A 26,197-nucleotide genomic window follows, 5' to 3' on the forward strand; every position below is an offset into this window, starting at 1 on the left:
TTGGTAGCTAGAATTTGTGGTTGTACAAACGGCGTAGTTTCTGGAAATCATCTCAGGCTACCGCCGGCATTATAACCAGCTTCATCAAGATTTGAGGACACGACATCGATATCAATGCGATGATCGTTTGCACATCGTCCTCCATGGAATAATCCGGATCATACTACGAACTTTGACGCGATGATTTGGGTCACGTTAAGCTACACCATTTGCTTTTGATCGAATTTACTGTTCGAATTAATATTTCTTCCATTTGAAGATCACGCGACAGATATCTGATATATCCACTTTTGTTAGTTTTTTAATTTTCATGTCGCTTAAGTGGCTGAAAAAATATATTTTAATATGAAATAATTGAATAATATATTATAAACTCAAAACATTTTTCTAATAAAGAAACAATATTTGTTTAGTTACTACGTTAGTTTAATTTAATTGATAACAATCGATGTGACTCTCGAATCTTATTAATATTTTTTAAATAATAGAATCGTATATTTAATCCCGAAAACAATTAGCAAAATTGTTTTGGCGTGGAGTTGCTTGACAACGTATCGATTTTTTAAATTGCTCTTCTATAAAATACGAGAAATATGACTGACTTATCATGTTTTTCTCTCCTGTGTCTCTCCATTTGGAAACAATTAATCGTGTACGAAAAAGGTAAACGACAAACTTTCGTTTCCCTTGCTAACTTCTCTTTTAATCTTCTCTTTTAACACGTCGATATTGGCCCACATTTTACATTCTGTCGCGCGACAGAATTTCGATGCGTCGCGCACAGCTCGAGAAAAAATCCAATTGGCCCCTGGACAATGAATGAAAAAAAGAAAAAAAAAAGAAGGTAGAGAAAGGTACACGTATGCGACCACGTATATATGTATGTCCAGGTGACTGTATGAGAAACGTTACGTTCACCGTGGGAAAATGTTCGACAGTGGCACGCCAGAGACACATAAATTGTTCGTTTCCCGCGGCGAGAACGCATGAATTTATAAACAGCAAAGCGGCGTCATTATTACGGGAAAAATCATATAAATCTTAACGCGTGGTCGAGTATCGTTCCCTCTGGACTGACTAGTTCTTTCATCGTCGAGAATCGCAAGATAGAGAGATGCGTTACAGCGAACTCTGATTCAACCTTTGGTGAAAGGAAAATACACGTAATTTAGATTTATAACTACTGTTATATCTAGATTTTATAATAATAAACGTAAATAAATTCATAATGTATGGTCCAAATAATTCATTTTGTCAAATTAATTATACAATACAGTGTTTATACGGGGATTAAAACGATATTCCTCCCTTAATTTCCATTTGCCGTTTCCGAAATTTTAACGATTATAAAATATATTCCACCAGGTGTACGAAGTTCGAGTATTTTTAATCTTTCAAATTTAGTCGATACTATACATTCTTTAATACATCCATATCTCTTTGTATTTACCGTACGTAAGTTTAAAGAAATCGTCATGAAACTTATCACACTCGCGCAGATTACACAATCACCGCTCAACTCATCAACTTGACCGTATACCTGTAATAGCTACTTACAACTTCGCAGTTTAAATACTCCATATACTCTCCAAAATCATGTCAAAGTCATGCGCGACGCACTCCTCATACCGAAACCCGAACAACTCGAAAAATCTTCCAAATCTAACCTCCCATATATTTTCCAGGTCACCAGAGCTACCAGTACCATAATCCCGAAAAACGACTACCGCTGCGAGGCAGTAGAAACTAGTAGAAACGCCAGACCTATATTCAGAAAAGTAGTCGAATTGTCTCGGTGGTCGCAAAGCTACGGGAAAGAAAACGACAGCGATGAGTTGGCTGCAAGAGGGTTGCTGGGCGGAGTGGCTGCAAGAGGGCCAATAAGGAAAATGCCTGGTCGAATGGCGGAGCATCGTGCTCCGCTACACGGGCCATATAAGTGTCCGTCCCGGGAGAAGCCGGTCGCGGTACATCAGATAAGAAAACCTGGTCTCGGAATAGAACCCTATTATGTTTGCTATAAGTGGCCGTGGCCAAGGCTACGAGGAGATGCGAGAGCGGCTCCTGCAGGCGGACCAACAGGGAGATAAGAAAAATGCCTGGGCTGGCCCTCGTCGTAACCGCAGAAGTTGTAATTATACAGTGATATTACTACCGAAAAGAATGAGGGACGGCGGAAGCTGGTATACGTGGAAGTGGTGTTCCCGGAGACCGCCGGCATTTTACCCTGAATCTGGATGAAGATACGTCGTCGCCAGATAACATCCGCCACGAGAACGAGTATTTATTGTTGGCCTCAGAAGCCGGTTAAAGGGTGAGTCGTCCATGGCATCTCAATTAACGAGGAATTCGTTGCATGTTGTCTTGTCGACCGGCAGCCAATGCCTGTCTTGCTACCGGACTCTGGTCCACCAGGTTCCGTCTCGCTTACTCCTTCCACCGCGATTCGTTTTATGGCGTGGCCTGACGAAAATATACCCGGTCGATTGGTTCACGCGATACGCGCTGCCTCGAAATCGTGCCACCAAGAGATTCTTTTCGAGATCCAGCACCGCGATATTGGCGCTGAAGAATTGCGCTCGACCGTCCGCTGGAACTGTTTCGGTGTAATTGGACTCGTGGAAGTGCAGGTTTGTCAGATTTCGAACGACTGCTACGAGATATAAGTAGACTCGTAAAATTCTTTCTGCGATGGGTCTCGCTTGGGTAATTAAGGTCTGAAGAAAGGTGCAGGTTGTCACGACTTCGAGGTGGAATAGTAGTTTTATTAACGAATATAAATGTTCGATATACGGATAAGAATGGAAGGAATACGCTCTTTTCATTGAAATGGGCCATTCACGACTGCCGATATTCTTCTTTCCTTCGTATGATTCCTTACAATTTCCCTGTGATTCATACGTCTACAATACGTACGTTTTACAAGCTTTCTGGATTTGTTCTTTTCAAATGGAATAATATATTAGACGAAGACCCGTGTATAAGTAATATCAGCAAGTTTTAGATATTTTTAATCGTATAACAAGATTTCACGTTCACATAAGTAGATTTAGACACTAGTCGGACACTAACTAGACTCTCATTACGAAGTTCCACTGTAATCATTTAGATAACCAAAGACAATTTTGCAACATGGTATAACCTCACTACAATGCAGCGATAGGAGCTTACATCTCGATTTAAAAATACCATTTCATCCAGCGCTGACAATAGGAATCTCGTAACTAAAACTGGCAACGAAGGTTTCCGTAAAACAGTTCGAAACTTTACAGCAGCCAACGATCTCGCGAGCAAAAAAGAAAATATGGAGGTAAAGCGTCAGACGTACACAGAGTAAATAGTTGGTTCGTCTGGTCGACCAGAAAGAGAAAAAGAGAGATAGCAAGAGAGAGAGAGAGAGAGAGAATAAACGCTGCGAGGTAAATGCAGTGGCGCGCGGCTGCAAGGAATTGCGGGTTCGGGTCGCTTAATTTAAGCCGCGGAAAAGAATCCCCCCAGTCGTGTCTGTAATTTGGTTAATTTAATTAACAACGGGTTAATTGCTGGCGCGGCGCGGCCGCTCGTTTCCCTTTCCTCTGTCCGTTCCACCGGCGTTCTTTTGTCATCCTGGCACGTAGCAATTTGCGGGGTCACCGCGCGGATATAAAGCGTCACGAGAACGCGAGTTAAATATCGGGTCCGGATAGCGATTCCCGGTTACTCGAACAATCGTAATTGCGCGTATTGCACACGAAGAGGGTTCAGAGAGATGGCCCGGGCTGTTAAACAAGAGCGCGAGGCGATTACGCGCTCGGCCAGGAAGACAGAGAAGCGGTTTTCTGGCTGAGCTCTCTTAAATCTGATTAAAGATACCGGCGACGGGGAAGAAGGGCGAAAAGGAAAATGGGTATTTATTGTTATCTAAGTTCAACGAAAATGAATCAGTCTTACTGTGTTTCCTTCTCGAGAATTACCACATCGCCCGCATTCGCACTCGTCCTCCTCTCTAATCGCGGAAACCGCGATACGTAGAATTTCTTCCGTGTAACGTACCATTTAAGCTAAGATAAATTTACGGGGCCAGTTAAACCTCGTCCGATTCTTTCCGATTTCGAGATGCTGCTCGTCTTGTTGGTGCTAATCGGGCATAACATTTACCACAGCTAAATCGACGATCTTATGAAAAATAAATGAAGCAATAGATCGATGTTATTAAAGTAAAAGCTTTTAACAGCGAATAGGACAAAGTATCGATAATAGATTGCATTTCATAAGTGTACATTGGTTACTTATTGGTGCTGATATATTATTTGAAATATTGGCAAGCGATTAAAAGCTATTCCGCGTATCTCTCGCAGGCGGAGATAAAACGCAATGATAGGAAAGTAAGTTCAATACATCGATTCTCTGGTTGGGGAGAGAATCGTATCTTAGCTTCGCTCGGACAAACTTTTGATTGTATTCCAATTCTCCATCCAGATACTCTTTTTCTAGAATACATCGCATAACTCGCACAAATACAACGATTCCTATCTGCCTCACACATGGGAATCACGCATCATGTACCTTCTATACCAAAAAGATTACACTTTCAATATTCCGATTCACATCCCACAATCTACATTCTACGATCCTAATACCTAATAAATAACATTTCTCACAATTTCCATTGCCATCCATGCCGAAACAAATACACTTTCAATACTCAAACTAGCATTCTTCAATAAATACGTAATAAATAACTATTCCTATTATCACCCGACGTCATCCCCCTTTTTCTCCTCGAAACTGGGAAAAACATTTTATCGATTTCCAAAGTACACCCTAGACTGAATGTCCCATCGGTTCCAGATTCGTGCCACGAAAAACTCGAAGGAAAGTCGCTGAGGCAAGCGTCGGATCCTACGATTTCATCCTTTTGCTCTATATAGCGTAAGAACCGCGCGCAGGGCTGGAAATCGTCTTACTTTTGACACTGAAAAATATAGTTCTTGGATATATGCGTCGTCCGGACATAGGAGGCCGGATCCACTTATCAAACTGTGCCGTAGTAGGATGAGTCAGTGGCGACCCAGGGGGACGCCAGACCACGCAGTTCATGATTGTGTCACCGATATCCGTGACCGACATTTGCAAAGCGATTAAGGGATGTGCCGCGATATACAGTCGCCGACAGAGGTTCCGCATGACAATCGTCGTTACGCGAAGAAGCCCTTCGTGCCAGGCAGATTATCGTGGAACTGAAGGAAATGGCGTTGATGGTGGGACTTGACTTTGTCAACTGAAGCGCGACGAGAACCATTGTTACGTAAATACGTAATACAACGGGACGGTTGAATCGCTTGCTTTATTAAAGTTCGGCTCATCGACGACTTAATCGACGACTCACTGTCTTCGCAGCATCGTCCCTGTGGTGTAACTTGTAGGAAATTTGGGTCGCTTGTTCGTAGCTTGTCGAAGGAAGTCTGGGATATATTAGAACGAAAAAGTATAGAAAGAGGAACGGTGGAAATTTTGACAAGAGGATACAGAAAAGATCTTTTAGATTAAAATGTAATAGTTTAGTAGAAATCAGAGGAAGGAAAGATTAATATACGAATAGAAGGATATATGTAGTAGACTCCTGAAGAATCACATTTAATTATCAACACTCTTAAATCCTGTTTCGTATGACCGATGTTAAAAAAAGAAAAAATTTTCGATAGTCTTAATACGTAAGTATCGGAACTCTACAATTCCATCTGTTTTACAAGCGGCGCCCAAATTTCACCCATTTCCTATTTAATCGACCGTTAACGCCGTCATTCAGTCACTCTCAACGGGGCCGAATTTTCACCGTTAGAAATCCCGAATTTCATCCACCATTCACACCCTTCGATTTCCCGTCTGGTCGATGAAAAATGTCACGGCAGCCAAGCGTCCCGATAACTTATGGCACGAACCGTCCCTTGGCAGTTATGGGCCGCGAACAAGCACGGTTACGCTATTGGGACCCCGGAAGCGGTCGGCTACGTCCGACCGTGACGATCGGGAACAGCAACGATAGTTTTATCGAGTAACTTCCATTCACCGCAACTCCCTTCGCGTGATGGTTGCGCTTTTTCCTGCAAAAATCCGCGAGGATCGAGTTTTCATCCCCTTGTGCTTAACACAATGGCGCTTGGGTCGTGAATGCCCGGGTCAGTATTCTTTGATCCTCTCGAACGAGATTTCCACGATGGTCCAATTTCGTCGCTTTCTTCGTTGGAAACGCTTGGAAATAGGGGTGAAAGGGGTTAATTTAGACTATGAACAGAGATTTAGTATTTTTCTGGGATTTTTATATGGGAAATTTAAGTCGACGTTAATGCCGCTGGCTCGAGGGAAACTTTACTATCTTCCTCTATTATGTGGTTCTTTCTGTTAGAATATTTGGAAAATGAGGATGGAAGAGGTTAATTTGAACCACGGAAAAGGATTTAGTACTTTGCTGAGGTTTTTTCATTGGATACTTATCTCGTGAATTAGATAACATTCATGGTTGATGAATGCTATCTCTACCATTAGTACTTGACAAAATTTGATTATGTTATATGTAGTTATTATAGCATAATAATTCGACTATGTGTATCTGATATGATATAATCTAAACTATACGTAAGAAATAGATTTAGAAGTTGGAATGGAATTACAATACGCGAGAGGTCTTGTATTTCCTGCGCTATCTAGAATAATAGTAACATCAGAAACACCGATACGTGTTCGAGATGTGGGAGTACCGTGAGCTTCGTAAAGTTTGTTACGATCCAACACAAGTAGCCCGCTGCCCTTGTAGCAACGGATGTAATACGGTTATAATGTTGTACAAATGTTAATACTAAAGGATCAAACGAAACTGTCGAGTCACGGGCCGTAGTCACGGACAAAAGGATCGTGTCGTTTAGTGTACAAGGGAGAAAGCTCCCATGCGGTTATCGCGATGGAAACCCTGCTCTGCCTTCTCCTTCCCATGAATCATAAGTAACTTTGGTCCAGCAGATGTTGCTTCGATTTCAACTTCCAATGTAACTATGATCAATAATACTATAATTTTGAATGCTTTGGCAGATAATCATTTTTCAAAAATAATTTCAGATAATTAATTTTTTTTACAAGTATCAATGCGATATAATTCAGCTTTAGGAGAAATGAAACAATAGAGAAAATCAAACTATAGGCAGATGCCAGAGTAAAATATACCGTTAAATCAAATTTCCATGATTATACGCCTTTTCTATTCTCCAGACAGAAACCATTAACAAAACGCGAAATACTGGAACAAAAGTCAGCGCATGCGACTACAGAGAGCTATCGTTTGTTAAAGAAGCACTCTATTTGCCATCCACAATACCATTATTAAAATTCGTAATTAAACATCGCGACGGGATTATACGGTCGAAGCCTACAATGTTTCACGTTTCATGGAAACAATTTCACCCAGTTTCTCCCTCGTTGCACGTTCTCCTCGCGTATTTGTTACCGGATATATTTACAAAGTTCGGCGAAGCACGTCGTGTATAATGCGTTTTGTGCGCAACTTTGGTAACGCCGCGTTTCGTCATTTTCCGTGGCTGGTTGGGCCACCTTTCGAGAAAGCTAAAGGGAACAGCAACGACGTTGGAAAGAGGCGAGGATCGAGAGACAGGAAGGATAACACAGTGACATAGTGTCTTAATCTTGCGAAACAAGACACTGATTCGATGTAATTTTCGATAGCATAATGACAGGAGTATAGTATAGAAGAATAGTACGATGACAAAAAAAGGTAGCTATGGGTCCTCGTGTGTTCGAGAATGAACTTCTCCTGGATTTTTGCCCTCGAGAACCAAGAAACTAGTAGCACGTAATTTTCGTAGGTCCACTAGAGACTTTTGCTTCGTTTTTCTCTTTTATCTTTCCGTTCGTTCTGTTGGGCTTTTTCAGGCGTTTGCCTCTGACGATCGTGGAAGCGAGCTTCGATATACCGTAAATTTGTTCACGAAAGCCTTATCATTTACAATCACGAACCATCGCGCCTATAAAAACCCGATGTCCGAGACAGACTCTCGTAAACTCGCAATCGCACGACCCGGATTCTCGATTGAACCCATCCTCGCTGCTGCGAGTCAGAAAAATGGATTTTACGTTGCAGTTTCTGGCCCTTCTCCTTGGAATCAGAGTATGGTGTTGTCTGAATTTCTTGTTTCTTCGAAGTAGTCTTAAATATATGATCTATCGAGGATCAAATTAGGACTTACAAAGTCAAGGTTTTACTGTGATAATTTATAGACAACACAAGTCAATGCAATTTTGTTTAATACAGTCTGAAATTCAGATTCTCAGTACATTTTTTTATGAAAATGCTGCAATGTTAGCAGTATAATCGGTTTTTGATGTTTTGAATAATATGGTCTTCTTCCTTGCGTTATATAGTTTTGTAGATATTCAAATTTGGCCTTGTTATTAGACCGATCAGTAGTCTTAAGTCGAAATAGCGAGGGCAGAATCGAAGAACGTATTTACAAGAATAAGAGGGTTAACAAACAATTTAAATTTCACACGTATTGTTAAAATTGGATCACCACGTCCAGCAACATAACTCACCTCTAACTACTGTTCGAAAGAACTCGTGTAACATTCCAAACGCGAAATCCTCGGTCCAAATGGTAGTCCGTAAGATAATCATCAGACAGTTAATCCAACCTACTGGACGAACTCGACGGGGCGCTGCATCCTGGCGTTCAGATCTACTCCGACGATTAACACGCTGACAAAGGCTCGTGCACTGTGGATGAGAATGGATCGTCGCCGAGGAATGTCGACGTGGAGGTTTATTCGTTCGAAATGAGATCGGAATCCCCGGTGACCCGTGGCTGAACCATGTTTCGAGAGACGAAAAGTCGCGAGGGAATCGAGCTAACATTCCAGATATTTTCACCTGCGTCGCGTCAGGTGTGTCCGGTGAACGGGCAAGAATCTCAGAGGGACACGCGAAGCCGCTTAAGATCGGTTAAGCCGCTTACCAAAGCAGACTACGTTTCCAGAAACTCAGACTTACAAAGCGTAGGCGTGTACATACACCTTGGCGAACTGCGCTAGGCTACGCTTTTCGACATTTTTACGTGAAAATGCTGGAGTTGATGGGCTGGCACGCTCGCGAAACGCGGATATGTAAATACTTTTCCTGATACCGAGACGGCTTACGCGATTTTCCGGGCAGAGACGAGGGACTGCTAACCCTTCCTCACTGGGTCTATGCGCGCACCGTGAATTCGTTTACGGTAAACCCACGCAGATGTCGCGTCGTGGCAAAATTTGCAGAGTTGAAGTCGTGGTGAAAATTACAGAGCTAAGCCAAAGAAATGATTCAAACGAGTGTCTTAATGCTTAGAAACAGCCTCATTCATAAATTCTTCGTAGAAAATGTCTCTTAAAAAAACGTTATCTTCCACGGCCATTTCTATCCCCCAAAAACCCCGAAAAATGATTTCCACGAGTAATCCGCTGTATTATTGGAAGCCCAAAAAGCTCTACTTTCGATCGACTACAATTCCACCGGTTCGAAACAAACTTCCATTCTAAGGGACACGGAACGTACCGCGGAAGCGTGTGATATAAAGCATAGGAAAGGGGATAACGGAAAGAGCAAAGGTAGGAAGGGTAGGTGGAAGGTAAATGAATGGAATCTGCTGATGAGGGCCGGAGTGGTACTCGTGGCTGACATTCATTTTCCGGCTCTCCTTGACGCCGCGTACCCTTCGTCGTAGGAAGCTGGGCTACAAAACACCGAGTGTCGCGAGTTCCCCTCTCTTTTTTTCCTGGTTTCTTTCCACACCATCCTGTGTCCCGTGGACACTCTCACTTCGCCACTCTTTCCAGGAATCCGAGCAACGTGAAAGGAGCAGATATCAGGGCAAAGGGAAGAGAACAACGACGAAACAGAGCGCAGGCAAATTGTCGGTCTTTTCAGCATCGGTTAGGGTGGAAGTGCACGCGACATAATGGAACAGGGGAGGTTGGAGTAGCCGCGGAGAAAAAAGGGCTGTTGCTGTCCGCCCACTGGCCGTCGTTCCCTGATGCTATTCGTGTCAGTCAGTTAGTCTTATCTGCCGCGACTGTCGATCTGGAATGAAAAGATACGGGGATACAATGACGACCTTTCCCCGTGAAAAGCAGTTGGTCACGCGGTGAATAAGAACATCCTCCTGCCACGAATTAATCCGATTCGTCGATGCTTCGTGACAGACTGACCTAGGGAAGTGTGCTTCACTTGCTGTACAAAAGAGTAGTCTTGGAATATTTCAATGGGAAACGCCTGGCCATGACGTTTGGACTCCAGTTAGATCGAAGATTAGCACGCTCCGGCCCGAATGTACCATTGCTGATATTTCCAACATATATGGACATACATTACCATAATATTATGCCCTGTCGTATATGAACGGTTGGAAAATATGGACAAATAACGCGTGGTAGTAAACAAATTACAAATGCATACAAACAAATTGAATATGAAATCGACACTGAAAGTATAAGCAGTAATAAATATGCTGTTATATTATACGATATGATATCGTATATGTACATAACATGCATGTGTAGCCTGATTGAAAAATCGCGTAAAAGAGATAGACGATAGGGAAGATATTAAATTTCGACGCACGAAGTTAAATAGAGTTTGTTCTTTTAATTTGATCTTTTAATTTTTTAACTATTTCGCCGATTCATAGAAATTTCTAACAAAAGTACAAAGAAGCGTAATCTCGAAATCTTTTTCAAGTTCCTTTCTTTTCTAATTTTAACGACTCGAACTACTTGAACGTCTTTCACAACTCAATGATTCGTTCAAAAATCTTCCACGCCTCAACTATACTGTACTCTCTCAGATTTAGAGATTTCATACACATAATATCGAAGCTCCTCTAATTTAATGTTCATCGATCCTGCTATTTTTATTTCTAAGAAATTTTTTAACAAATTTCCTTGATTTTACAGCGCATCGTATGTGTGTTTACTAATCTGTTTAGAGTATATCGAGCGTAAAGCGTTTGATGGCAACGCGGCGGGCCACGGTGCTGGGGGGGTTGCCGTCTCGTGGCGCAACAACGACGCATGGCCCTCCTCTGTCTAGGGCGTTTGTGTGTACGTTTCCCTCGGGTAAACGTCATTTTCTTGAGATGTGTATAGAAGTCTCCCGCGAATGCACGTTGAAACATTTCATACTGAAGTAACTCTCTCTCCTTCACCTCCTAAAACCACCGCATGTAAACAGCTTGTTGGGCCACTTCAGCATTAGCCAATGTTAATAAGGAGCCAACATGCGCGAACTGCAGCGCTGAAAAATAGTATTCGGGGATTTAGGAGCTTACCACGCTTCCCTACCTTTGCTTAGCGGTCTCACAGAATTTCAACTTTACGCTGTCTAATAATTTTCTGCCATGTGGTCATACGTTCCCCCGACTACGTGAAAAGAGAACCGCTTTACATAGATCCACCCTTCTCTCGGCTTAATTACCTCACAAACGACATACTTCATCCTTTAAAAAGTACTCGAATGTTCAACGTTTACGAAATTTGTTCGTAGGAATGTGTAATTATTAATTGTTTGATAAATATTATGACAACGGATAACGAATACAGCGATTATATAGTCTTATGATATGTTCAATTTTGACGACTCTTACAAATCAACGAATAATTCAGAGCTCCTTCACACCTCACTCACGCTGTATTTTTAAGAACAAAGACATATTTCTGTTACGCGTAGTGAAATTTCCACACGACAACAGACATCACAATCTACGTATACATTCTCGAAATTAACCCTCACTCAGTACCAATACGTTAACCTAAGCATAAGCTCGATTCACTATCACTTGACGCAAAATCTTCCGCATTTGTTCACGAAATTACGATGCCACACATATTCTTCGTTTCCTTCTTCGCCATATATTTCTTTTGAACTTCGAGATGAGTATCACGTCTGTGTTCGGTAGGATCGATCGAAGTCGGGATTGATCAGAGAGCAGCAGCGTTTCGAGATGGCGTAATGACCAAAAGAAACACACGAAGGATTCTTTTTCGTAAGGTGAACGCGGTGGAGGCTCACGTGTCTTGGATGAGCTGAAACAAGTCCAGGGTTTCGGTTGCGACGTACGGAATAAATTGGCTCGTGCGCCGATCGAAATTCTCAAGAACGAGCGGATCGGAAATGGGAATGACGTATAAAGGAGCCAGAGCACGTAGGGTCAGTTTACCGGGCCAGGCATATCCTGTACACTCTGAAGAATCTCCGGCAAATCTTGTGTATGTCCAGCTCGTCACATGACCCTGGCCAAGGCCTGCAGTTGAATACTGATCGGCCTCCTCAGAGAACCTGAAACGGTTTGTGTCCCTTTGTAAAATCAGTAGCAAACCTTTCAAACCGGCTTTTTTGCTCGAACCATCGAGAACGCAGCCAGAAGCATCCCGTGGCCCTTTATAGTCGACGTTCCTTTTTGTCGTCTTTACCATTCACGTTATGTATCCTCGAGCAGCCGAGATGCGTCCAGATCGTTACGTTTCTCCTCTCCGTTGCAAAGGATAAGAAAAAAGGCCGCGTTTTCCGCATTAACGTGCCTCCTCCGCTCTTTTACGACCAGCACGCTCGCACGGAAATAGGAAACATTTCTGTCTGACTTGTACGTATTTTTTCTTCCTTGTTTCAGATGGTACTCCGGGACGAGTGAATTATATTATTTATCACAGAGAGTTGTGTCTTTGATGATTTTTCGTAATCCTCAAAGAGTCACGGTGCATCTAAGAGAGTGTCCAGTGCAGTGTCACGCTTGAAAAAATTAATTAAAATAAACTGAAATATAATGTGTCCAATAATTGTTACGTTGCTTCAATAGATTTTTGGTTCAATGTTCTTCTATCCCTTTATGTTGTGTATCCTTCTCGGTTTTTCGATCCTAAATGAGTCCTTTTCATAAATCCTTGGTTTCTGCGAAACATCTAACAATTCCAAACTTCTAGCTCGTAATATAGAAAGATTTAGCGCAACGTATAACAGCCACTTTATTTTTTGATTTCACACATATCCGTCAAATCATCCGCTGGAAGTTAAACGATATATAATGCGTAAGTACGAAAAGACCCAGCGGATAGCCACAGAAGAAAACTTCTAAACCCTAGCAATATATAACCGACCGCGAGCTATATACATATACCTGTAGCAAGATTTCCCATTGCAGTGTATCAAGCACGTTGACAGGTCGATCGAACGAAAAAGCAAGATTTCGTCGATTTCGTGTGGAAGTTGTTAAGGCTGATCGCACGTTCACTGTGTGTACCTGTTTCATCGATTCGTTTCGTGGCCGTGTACCGATCAGATAAGCCAGGTAGCCCGATCTCCGCGGCAGTATCTCCCCGTGCTTCTCATCTGATTCTGACAACTTCTTTTACTCCCCCCGCTGACTTCTTCCCGTCCCGATGTCTCTTGCATTCAGGTGGACACCATTTTCCAGCCATCCTCGTTCAACCTCTGTATTCTCTTTTCGCCCGTTCCCTTTCCATGGCATACCGATCTCGTTCATAAAAAATTCCCTCTTTCGAGTCTACCTTTCATCTCGGCACAGAATCTCTGCCGGATTACCACGTACAGCACATCTGCCTTCTAGCGTCGCGGAAATATACTTTAATTTACCGGCTGTCAAAGCGTGCCAGTTCCTTCCGAGTCCCCTTATCAGTGTCCTGTACAATTCTATCCAATCCCGCCCATTCGTGTGCCTCTTACGTCTCTTCTCTTCTCCTTCCTTTCTTTTTCTATCGTCGGTCCTCCCTTGCTTTTTGCCCTCTGTCTCTGCCACGACGACGACGACGACGACGACTCCTTCGCCGCACTGTCTTTTCCTCCGCGCGCTTTCCCGAAACCAACCGTCGTCCCCTGAATATAGATTTCCCTCTATATATATACAAGGTGACCCGTACAATCTACATCGAGGGAGATTCCACGCGCAGAGACAAGTCGAATTTGTGGGATAAAATTTGTTTGTCGGAAACTTAGTCGTCGAGGAAATCGAAGTGAACTCCGCTAATCATCAACATGAATGTCACTGTAACATTCCTGTTTAAGTTCTCGTTGTTAAGAAAATAGAATTTGAACATGCTCAGTTAAGAATCGACCAGGTATACGCGCGCTTGACAAACGCTCAAACTCGATTTTCTCGAAAACGGAGCGTTATACGAACAAAGTTTGTTGTATATTTTCGACTTATTTATGCACTACCTTATACGGGACACCCTATATATCATATATATAGATATATCTATATACGCATAGCTAGACGCTAGCCGCCTCTCTGTCTCGCGAGTTAAAGCAGACGTCACCTAACGTCACCACGGTAATCTATTTACGTCAAGGATATCGAGATAGCTGTACCAGACGAGATTAGCTTCGATCCAACCTTCCCCTCCCTCCTGCCCTCTGTTTCCCGCCTCCACGGTCGGTTAATTTCATTTTTGGTATCGTTAGCAGCTGATCGCGCGCAAGAGGGTCTGTCTGGGCCCCAGCATCCTCCCTCTTTCTCCCATGGCCGCGATACAGTTTGTAATTTGATGGCTGCCAAGGGAATGGAATTACCGCGTCTTTGTGAACGAGACTGGCTTCAGCTTGAGAGTAAGAGTACCAGATAATTCTGAAAATGCTTCGCACCAACGGGACGTGCGTTCCTTATCTGCCGCGAATACTTGATGAGCCATTACCAAAAACCAGAAGAAGTTGGAAAGTGAGTCGCAGGAATGTGACGCAAGAGGATCAAAGTGTAAGGAGATTCTGTGCACGGAGATTTTCCAGGATTGATAAGTCCACCGGGATACCTCATCGAAGAAGCTGAATGAGATTCGGGGATGTAGACAGGGGTGGTTTTGAAATATTAAAAGGACGAGATGAAACATTTCGTTCACAGTTGAGATCGAACGGCTAATTGTTGTAAAACCATAGAAAAGATCATGGGCTTAAAACTTTAGAATTTCTAACGATTTAATAACTTAATTATGACCTTGACTTATTTCTTCGAACTTCGATCTATCCTTACGCAATTTTTCACCATTATACTGTACATCCCTTATCAATCTTGTCGTCGCAGATTTCGTACAAGAATTTAGTTTGTAGTATCGAAAGTCTTCTTCCATCTTCCAAAGATCTTCCAGAAAAACAACATTTTAGATTCCACTGCTTCGAAATTACTAAAAAAAACAACATCCACAGTGCATCGTTCCTTTGGAGTAATCAGTACAGTAACGATCCCTGGAGCAACTACAACAAGTTGCAAATTTCCCTAAAAAGAAACTCGAAGAGGAACCGATAATTTAGATATCAGACTGCAGTAGACGCTCAGCGCGACTATAGCCGTTCATCGAGGGATTTCTCTCTTTTGCTGGCGCGCGCATCTAAGCCCCGAAATTCACGCTCCTGGAAGTGTCTCTCGGGCAACCGCGGCACGTTCTCCAGACAGACATTTCCTCTCGAAGCACGTAGCGTCTCGTGGCCGTGCTCGAAGAATATGCACGTTCAAGCGACATACGAGTTCCCCGAGCTGGTCTTCTCCTCTCTTCATCGGCGAATTCGCGCGAGAAGCCTCGCGAATCGCACAGCCTGCGGGCGATTTCTGTACCATAGCGATCCTCAGTAACGTTCCTTCCTTATACGCGGAAAGCTCGAGAGTCTCTGTCTTATCTGTCGCATTTCTCATCTCGATTCAAACACTTCGCCTGCCTCTCGCCTCGTTCCGCCCGCACCTCTTTCCATTTCGCTCTCAATTTCTCGTGGAAGGGTCCGTTCCTCCACGCTTCGTTCGCCTCGTTACGCTAGAACTCCTCCATTTGTCTCTTTTCAATCTCATCCCCAGCCTCTGCGACTTCCTGTCTCATAAGTTTCTTTTCTCTTCATTTTCTGCCGGTTTCTTTTCGTCAAATACTTCAAAGAAGGTATCGCGGTGGGTAAACAGTCGTTCGTCGGAAAAGACAGGCCAGCCATCGGCGAAAGGATTTGAAAGACGACATCGTTCCCGTGGCTGCGCAATCATTTCCGCGACACGATTCCGCGAAACGAGCGCGCGTTGAATGAGATCGTCCATTCTGATTCTTTGCACGAGCTGGAATAACAGCGAGATGGCATGTTTATAACGTTGATTGCGCGTGGAGGGTCGGAAAAACTGAGGACGAGAGGAGGAGCAGTGAAAAAAGAGGCGTGTGTCAGTGAAGAGATAATGGTAACGATAAAGAGAGGATGTGAGATAAGAAAGGAATCGAATGATCGCTAGAAGAACAGCTTAATCTATAGCATGTTTATAACATCGATTACGCGTAAGAAGTTTGCAAAACTAAGAAAGTGAAGAATTCTAGAAGAAGAAACGCATATGGAAGAGAGGAAATCAGAGATAAGGATGGAATCGAGTGATCGATAGAGGAACAGCTTAATTTATGGTATGTTTATGACGTTGATTATGCGTAAGAAGCTTGCAAAGCTAAGAAAGAAAAGAGCTCTGGAAGAACAGACGCGCATGGAAGAAGAGAAAACAGGGATAAGAAAGTACTCGAGTGATCGATAAAGGAACAACTTGGTCGAAAATAAGCGAACCAAGGCTGTCTGTGAATCTTCCAGCTCTATCGTAGTCTATTCTCAAGGCATCCAGAATTATCTGTCCGTTTTTCAGCGGATACACGCGCGATTCCTCGCGGGGATGTAGTGAAATTGATCGCCCCCGACCCTGGTTTGTTCGTGGCATTTCGAATCGTTTGTAAATTGAAATTTAAGAGAATTGCCTTGTCTCTCCGCGAAGAAAATTAGACGATATCGTTTGAAATAGACGGAAAAAGAATAAAATTCGGAATAGAATTACAGCCGAGTTAATTTACACGGATTTTTCGGTTCGATTCGGATTGAATGGGAGATCGGTTATTGCCGGAACGAAACTGAAAAGCGTGTTCAGATAGAGTAAGGCGAAGATCGAGCGAGTATAATCCTAATATTCCCTGGACCATCCATTGTCCGGATCAGGAAGTTGTTCGCGGATAAAAGCACCACGACTCGCTTTTCGAGTGACTAATCACCGTGACTTAGCTCCGGCTTACTGCAACTACGCGGAGACATCATAAATTTCCAGCGATTCTCCGCGGTACAATCGTTGTCGTAGAAATTGAATATCGTATGCATCCTTGTATGGTGCGCTGTGTAACGTTTCGGCGATCTAGCGAGAAAACTGTCTGCGCCTAAGTATCAATTTCTGGTAGTTTTATGGGATTTTCTGCTAATACGAAACGTAATATTTGGTTCAATACGTTAAAATTAAATATCTCGTATATATTATAAAAAAGAAACAACTAAGTAGAATGAAAATAATTAATATAGTGATATAATGTGTAAAAGACCTAGTTATGGGTGATAAATCAAGAATTTAGGAACATCATAAATTATTTTTTACAACAATTTGTATGTTTTCTAATGAAATGGATATCATTGACAGACAAACAAGTTTTTGAAAATTGAATTCTGTCTTGCTTGATTACTGATTTGTGAGCGTCAATCGGAAATTCTTTTCCAACAAATACTTAATAACGATATTTGTCATCTGTATTTATATATGCGTTTGCTATAAAACAATATATCGTACAAATAACGTAGCGGACAGCGCTTTCGAAATAAAATTGGGACGTAGTGGCAAAGCTTTTTGCAAGAACCGGGCCAGAGCATCTGTGTAATTAAAGCTTGGCAAGGGATATTTTCACACTCCCCTTCGCTTCGTAATTAAATTGTTTCACAAATTAACAAACTTCCCTGTGTCTCGTCCGATGCTGATAATAATACGAATTTCACTCGTCACTCTCGTAAAACCGGCGTCGACAGTTGGAAAAACGAACACCATCCAAGTTCACACGGAAAATGAAGTCAAAGGGAAATTCATTTTTACCGGATGCCTTATTCTCTATTAATTTGCATGGAATTTCTCTTCGCACCCTTTCGAATGTATCGTTTATAAAATGAAACATGAGTATAAATTTCACCGTTTTTAAAGATTCGTAACGAGAAGTCGAAGGGCAAAACGTTAAGTCTTCGAATACTTTGTATCTCAATTTTGCTTTAATTTCAACGAAGAGGAGAATTTGTAATATCTCGAGACTATCGCAATATACTTTAGACGTTACAAAAATATTTAATAACGAGTCTTTCATATTCCCCACAAATTTAAGAAACTTTCCAAGGATAGGAAAACACAGTTCAGCCGAAAGTGATCGGAAGAACGCAGGTCTCGGTTTAATTACGACATCGTTGCCCAACGACTTTTAATGGTTACGCGTGTCGATCGATCGAGGACGTATTGATCGCATCGTGAACACGACCGGAACTCGAACGGTGCACCGGAACCAACTATCAATTATGGAAAGTTCGATCCAATCCCGCGTCTTAGTACAAAAAGCTGGCGTACCTCGTTTCCAGATGTAAATGCTGCCTTATCGACCTAATTACAGTTCCAGGATTTATATCGTACGAAAACGAACCGGCATCGCACACCACGATCCCTCTCCTGGGCATACTATCAGGAGTCCATAATTCGTTCGCCTTATCTCGTCGATAGTAATGAATGAACTTTTAACATTATTTCCCCGACGAGGATCGGGAGCCAGACTTCGTGCCACCATCGTGTCGATAAAACGCGGTTTGCTGCGCTTAAACCCTCGACTTTCGCAGATCGTAACGGTGCTAGACAAAACTCACGATACGTGGCTAGAAAACGTAGGATGAGGAAGTAAGGTGAGGATGAAGACTGTAAGAGGAGAGAACGGTTTGTAGGGTTACAGGTAGCAGGAAGACGTGAACATCGAAGTGTCATGGCGTATGCTTGGATCAGAAGCCAATTCTCCACGTGCGCTCTTCCTTTCTTCCAATTTTTACTTTAAAATGAGAATCTTCTTTGCTTCTATCGAGGTTATTATGTGTACGTGTACTTTTAGATGGACCGGTTTCAGCCTATGGTATTTCGTTCTGTGATCATTTTCCAACCAATGTATTGCAAGAATTTTTTAAATGTGTGATACCTGATTGCTTAATCAGGAACACTGACATTTTTTTGTCTTAGATCGTCAAATAGAAACAATATTAATAAATAGTTCATACGTGGCACGAGATGAAAAAGGTTGAAAATCGCTGCTTCAGTGAAATTTGCTGTTACTAAAATACGGCTGGCTATTCCACGCCTGGAATTGCACGGCTCTTTCACCAGAAGCGTCATCTATTGCCGCGTTTATCAGAAAGCTGCACGATTAAACATATTCATTTCTCGGAGCTATTAACTCATCACCTTTTAATATTCACCAACAAATAGTCTTTAAACACGGAGGATACGAAACGTTCTGCGCGTCGATTTCCCTTGTTTCCCATGAGGCACGATGGGGAAACAAAGGGAAGGGAAGCGCGGTGTCCTTTCAGCGACCGGAACAAGGGGTTTTCTGTCAGGAAATGGGGATTCGGGATCGTTCTTTCTTGTCTTCGCTTCCGCAATTCGGTGGAATCGGAATCGGTCGGCGGGACGGGCATCGGTGACGAAACGATTGCACATTGGCACGTTATCAATGCGATTTACGCGCGAATTCTGCGCGGCAATCTCATGGCGGCCGTCGTTTTCGTTCTTCCCGCGTGCGCTCCATTTATCAAACGCCGACAAAAATTGGACCGGCGGTTCTCGTTAAAAGCTACGAGCGTAAGTACGGACCCTGTTCAATAAACTATGATTTTTATGGGCCGAGGTTTCGATCGTTTCTTGGGATATTTGAAACGACATTTGGATCTGTTCGATGAAATAAGGAGAGCGGAACTGTTCGAGAATGTAATTGCTCGCGGTTACTGACAAATAATCGTTTCTCCAATAACGCTGATTTATATATATTGGTTTAATTCGACTCTTTCACTGTTTCACCTTCTCGACTCATGAATAATTAATGTAATTATTTGAAAATAATTTTGTTGTGAATTATAAACGTTTAAGTCTCGCTGTGTATTTGCTGAAGCAGTAATTGACAGTGAATTTGATAATTTTCCAAAGTTCCATTAGAGAACAGATCTATCTGGTATTTCTGGTAGTTTTTGGTAATTCAATTAGGAGAATGATCTTTCCGCTTCGTCTGGATATTTTGGGGGAATTTAATTAAAAGAAAGACACGTGTCTTAAAAGGGATTAAAATATCTATTATTTAATACAAGGTTCGTTCCCTTAAAGAATTTTTGTTTCCATTCTTGGCAAAGAACAGCTCAGCTTACGTGAAGAGTGTCTGGTACACTTCATAAAATTTCGCAATCTCCACATTTCCTTTCTAACCTCTCTCTCTCTCTCTCTCTCTCTTTCCCTCTCGGACACGGCGTCTCTCCCTTACAAATTATGGTTCATTTTAAAAAAATGTCTTACACGTTCCTCGGAATGTCGCAATCTCTATATTTCTTCTCTCAGGACAGGCTGTTCGCTCGCGACTTACGATCCATCTGAAATTACACCTTCGTAATACGTTCGTAATAATATGGAAAACTCTGAAAATTTAAATTCTCTTGAATCATTAACAAACAAAAAATAATATCTACAAACATTCATCGATCACTTTCTCCGTTCTAAAGATTCGAATTTTCCTCGACCATTAAAAATCCGAAAGGAAGAAATATACACGCTTTTATCAATCGCTTCCTCCATCGTTATTTTCTACGTCGTACAAATCCAGATGTGAACAGCTTTAGAAATTCCTCCCCGATCGTTAACAATCCGAGAAACACAAACTTGCGAACTTTTACCAACTATAATATTTTTCGCGTCATATTGTTCTCTATATCTCACGAGTGCAAAGAAAACAGCATAAAAGTAAAGCAAGGATAAAGCAAAATGTTCACAACGCTCGTGACAAAATATACGACACACGACTCCGGAATAAACGTCCCATTAACGTTCCCCAAAACGCCATATCCTACGTGTCATCCTAAAACCCCTTTACCATTCACCCTCGAAAAATCTTCACGCTCTCGCTACCTAATAATTCACGATCCGAAAGGTCTTTGTTTTTTCTTCATCCTTCATTCTTGTTTCCTTCTATTTTTCCCTAGTCGTCCGTTGGAAACGTACCGCCAGGCAGGTGCCTATTCCGGATTAACGTCTATTGCCCTGGAACGCCATTACTTCGGCGTTGCATATTTCCCACAGGGCTCAACGCACGTTGCATTCCGGTGTTGTTGCCCGGGCGGAATCGATACCGCCCATACATAACGTATAAATCTGTCTGGTTGATACATAATCACGAGCTGCCATAAAAGTATAATGTCCCGTGCTTGTTGCACGGTTTATCCAACGAGGGCCGCTCGTCGACGGGCTTAACGAAACAGAATGGCGGTGACGGTCAGCGTTCCAGGCGACCGTTTTCTTCCTTGCTCCCGCAAGAACGCTGACAAGCTTAAAATTGCGCCGCTGCCGTACGACGATTTTTGCTCGTGCCAACCCAGCCGCATCGCGTCATTTTTATCTCGACGATGCCTCGTGAAATTGCATCGTATCTCGCGGAATTTTCATCCACCGTCAAAGATTAAACGCGAGCGTCGTCGACACATTTTGATATCGAACACGCACTTTTCGAAACCTCTGTGCATGTCCTATGATGGAGAATCGAGTTGAAGGATTAGAAGTTTCATTGGTTTACAGCGTAATGGGATCATCTTCCAGTCGAGTCTGAAGAATACTTATTTTATAATTCAATGCACAACAGGTCTGTATGCACGATACATCTCGTCGATATAAACAAATTACTGTGATGAATATATTGTACCATTACCATTTGTCTAGATATAGATTTCATATGTGAAAAAAACTTGCTGAAGATACAACTACTTGAATGTTCCTATTGAGATATGTATAATTTTGTGTGCTAGACTAGATTGGCCGCGTAGTAGTGACACACGTATGTGAATATGAGTGTGTGGAAGTATGTGTATGCGAAAAACAGATGAATGTAACTGTTCTGTTGGCAGTCTGGTACGGAAGATGACGAGACAAAGGAAGTGCTGAGACGCGTGCAAATGTATGTCGACGAAGATCCTGGAAATCGTTTATTAAATAAATCTAAAACTATTTTAATATGAATTCTAAGTGTGACCTTAGTGTTCCACAATTCTCAACAGTTCCAAACGTGAGTTTGCATTATCCGAATTGATAAGAAGGATGTAATAACTGGTCGATCTCTATCATCAAAACTGTTTGTACAATCTTATCTTCGTTTAGATACAAGAGATTTTAGCGTACTCTAAAAATCGATCATCTGCATTTACAAATTAGAGGAAGAGCGAACGGAGTACGTCTGATTCTCAATCTTTCTTGGAAGGGATCACCACCGAATTTTCAATTAATTCATCGTTTCCTTAATCGATCTACTCTTAATTCTCCGCCACTCCATTTATTTCGTTCTGCTGTATTGATAGCCACCTTCTCGACTCTGCTTATGCCTGATACAATACTGGAATCTTAAATTCGGTTTCGTTTTCGCTAAAAGCTTCAGCAGCTGCGACTTTTCGAGACGCTAGTTTCTTGGTTTTTTGGTCGAAGTTGCCAGAGACTCGCTTTAACGCGACGCGAAAGCTACAGGTCCCAACGGCGCCGTAGAAAACGCGAACTACTTGTCCCCGGTTTAAAATTTCATTCGTTTGTACACTCGGTATTATTGCCAGAGACTACGGTGCTCAAATGTTGAAGAGACTCGGAACAATAGAGAACCCGGACATCTAAGACAAGCTGGTCGGTCCCAGGGGCTATCAAAGGCTGTGATCCTCTTTGCGTTATTCGTGTGTTTATGAATTTACGTGTGCTTGTTAGACGCGTGTTATTAACGCGGAGGAACAGGGGAAAATCTGTTGCTACGGGAAGTTCCGTTTTTCGCCAAATTACTCGCAAACACGGTTAATTAAAACTCCTTGCAAATTGCTCGCGGACAAAAGTATTGCGACCTCGTCTTAGCCGCTGTCCGGTTCGATCCCTTTAAAAGCAGCGCTTTCGCCAGTTTCAAAGAATCGATTAAGTGAAACAGACCGTCGAACACTGGACGAGACGCTTAAACTCTCTTACCCGATTTTTAATATTTAACGGCTGATAATCAGTGCGCGGATTTTTCTGCGTTGATATGAAAGAAAAAGTGTATAAAATGTACGCGATATGGAAAAATATACAAACGGAAAGATGAGAGAGATTATAAGTTGTATCTCCTGCGTTTTATAGAAAAACAATTTTAAAACGCAATACGTTTTCAGAAAATTTTCGTCGCCTTTGATTTTGCGATTAAATGCACATTATTGTCAGCCTTTCGAACATTTAAAACATATCAATGATATTACTTTTCATTTGTAGTCCTCATTTGTAATTGCAGAAAGAAATCTCTGTCTAGGCCTAGGGCTTACTCTTTCGACTGTACCCAGTGGAATGTAAATTTGCATAAGTGTCTAATGATACTAATTACGAACGATGATTAAAAAAAAATTCAATTTCTACGATAATTAACGCATTAAAACGACAACGAGAGGCTGAATGGACAAAAAGCCGTGTGCAATGCAATTCAATGAGGCTCGAACGCAGCGAAAGAAGGGGAATAGGGGACTTTAAATTACAAAGCGCGGGTCGTTACGAAACTGGCGTTGCTGATAGGTCCTAATTAGCGCCGCGAAAGTATACAACTATGCCAGGGTTTTTTGCCGACGCCGTGCGCCCGTTACCAAAGTAATGAAGACAGGGCGCAAAGTTAAAGTGGAATGTTCTACTGTGCGGAAGACTACTTAGTGACAAGTGATCCTCGAGAAGGAGAGCAAGAGGAAAACATTGTTAATTTCCCTTGCAGATTCGAGTGTTCCACCCCCCACCTCCCTCCACTCTGTCTCTTTCCCGTTCTCCCTTAGCCTTGGCCGTGTCCTTTTTCATCCTCCTTCAGACCGGCTATCCTCTCTCCGGTCGTTTCAGAATGCCGATTAAATTAACGTCGTCCTCGTGACGACGGAACGATCGCCGCGGACACTGGGCCAAATCGAATTCGAGCGTAATACGCTGCAAAGTGGCAAGACGAACGTCGTTCCGCAACTACGTTCGTTCGGTCAAGAGTCGTTGAGTTTTTGGATCCTTCACCGACGAATGACGTGATGTCGTTAGAATGGAAGAAAGAGATTGGAAAGATGGGTGAATAGAAGAGAAGAAAGGAAGAGGAAGAAAATAAGGAAAACAAGGGGGAAGAAGATAAAAAAGAGGAAGAGGGGAAAAAGATGAAGGAGGAGAGGAAGTGGATGATGTAAGATAAGAAAATTGAAAAGGAATAAAGTAAAATAAGGGTATGGAAGAAAGAAACTGAACAAGAGCAAGAAAATAGAAGAAACTGTACATATCGTGTATTATCATTAATTTGAATAATCACAGTATTAACACGTCGTTAATTGCACAAGCTACGATCGAACAAATATTGCTGCATAGAATCTGAATAAATAGAATATTCCCATAGAGATCAAATAAAATTGCTGGAGGCTGCAGGTCTCGAGTTGGATTCTTTTCTAATTAGCTGGAACGAACTTGGCTAGAGAAATAATCGTTAGCGGCGCGGCCGATGCGGCCGCGAAGAATAAAGGGTCAAGTCGCGAATAAAAGGTTCCGGTGAATCGCCTCGGTGAGATAATTACGAGCCGCGCGATATAATCGAGAAAGGTTCGGCCGCTTTTTAAGAAGCGCTCTTAGCACGTGCGGTTAATGACTCGGCCATCTGAAACCGTGAATATAATTGAGGCAGCCGTGGCGCGGAGCTGAGTCATCCGGCCCTTTCAACACGGAAATTTCCCTTTGAAAAGCCTGGAATTTGATAGGAGAACTCCCTGGCGCGAACTTTCGCCTGCTCGATTGAAATATCATTCGCCACAATGACGCATCGTTCTCGTCTTGTTACTAGCAAGATGTATTGTCTCGCGTATCTTTATTAGAAAACCTGGTCATGTTGGATCGTAGACAGAGTTTTTATTCGCGAGAAATAAAATAAAGTAAAAATACGAATTTTAATAGTGAAATAGTAATAATCGCTCTCACTTTCAACTTTTCGACGATTCGCATGAATCTGTGCCTCGTTTCTCAATTGTAGCTCTTAACGACTTCACGCGACACACATTCTTCCCACGTACAGTCAAATGTGCACGTGACTCTATGCATACAAATCACCACGAGCATTCTCAACATCGCTCCTCACTTGCTGTTGTTCAAGTACTCTGTGTTATGATCGCTTCTGGTCTACGCAAATTTTCACTCCTCCACAATTCACATAAAATTATTCGTTGGAGAATGAATATTTTTACGCGTCAATGATATCAATTCCTGCTTGAAAACCTTCGTCTTGGACGATTTAAAATCCACTGCTACACGCGATTCAAATTTCCCATTAGCAGTTAACCCAATTACCGAGAAACGGCCGCAAAATTCCAATCAATCAAGCGAAACCAACACGGAAGCCCTTTAGGCCACACATTTGATCGACCAGCCTAACCAACCTCTATCTCTTCTCCACAAAAACAGGAAGATGGCCTACTAAAAAGGAGAGAAAATAAAAAAGAGAGACAGTCTCACCAGTCTGATCTCCCTTTATCCTTTTTTCCGTGGAGTCCAATCGATCTTTGTAATCCATGGGATACAGGTCGCTAAATAGACGTGCATAGATGGTAAATCCCATCTAGCCTTGAAGCTAGACTTGGCGTACATGCCTTTAGCATATAATTATCGCGTGTATCTGGCCTATCACGCATGGCTACACTTGCGAACGAACGCAACAGCTCAGCCGGACCGACGGGGTGTTAAAGCATTAGGGGATTCCCCCGATCTGTCTGATGATCATTTTATATTAGCCAAGGGGAATCTGCATGACAATGGGTAGCCCCATTGTGTGATAAGCGCTTCACACTGTGCAACCCCATCCATATGTTAATATTCTACTGTGCTTACGGCGGCCGGGCAACTCGTGAAACTGAATTATATGTACGCGGGAGCGCGTGTGATGCACCTAACTCTCTTCCGCCACCCTGTATCTTTCCCCTCTTATGGGGAGCATTACGGTGAAACCTCTTTTTTTTCTCTCTATAGAGCAAAGTGGGGTTATTTGAGTCAATGTGATATTCCAGTCATGTTAAGTAATTTGCATTGCAGTTTTTGAACGA

At 42.4% G+C, this 26,197-nt stretch overlaps 1 protein-coding gene across 1 annotated transcript in view; it reads left to right on the forward strand.

The window, feature by feature from the left end:
- LOC117164854 (uncharacterized) overlaps positions 1-26,197 on the forward strand; it is a 100,506-nt gene that overhangs the window by 36,181 nt on the left and 38,128 nt on the right. The window contains exon 3 of the mRNA XM_076618690.1: positions 1,686-2,314. Coding sequence (XP_076474805.1) covers positions 1,686-2,090 — 405 coding nt within the window. The 3' untranslated portion in view covers positions 2,091-2,314. The remainder of the gene's footprint in view (positions 1-1,685; positions 2,315-26,197) is intronic.

The sequence above is a fragment of the Bombus vancouverensis genome, chromosome 5 (genome assembly GCF_051014615.1).
Source record: "Bombus vancouverensis nearcticus chromosome 5, iyBomVanc1_principal, whole genome shotgun sequence".
Classification (NCBI taxonomy): Eukaryota; Metazoa; Arthropoda; class Insecta; order Hymenoptera; family Apidae; genus Bombus; species Bombus vancouverensis.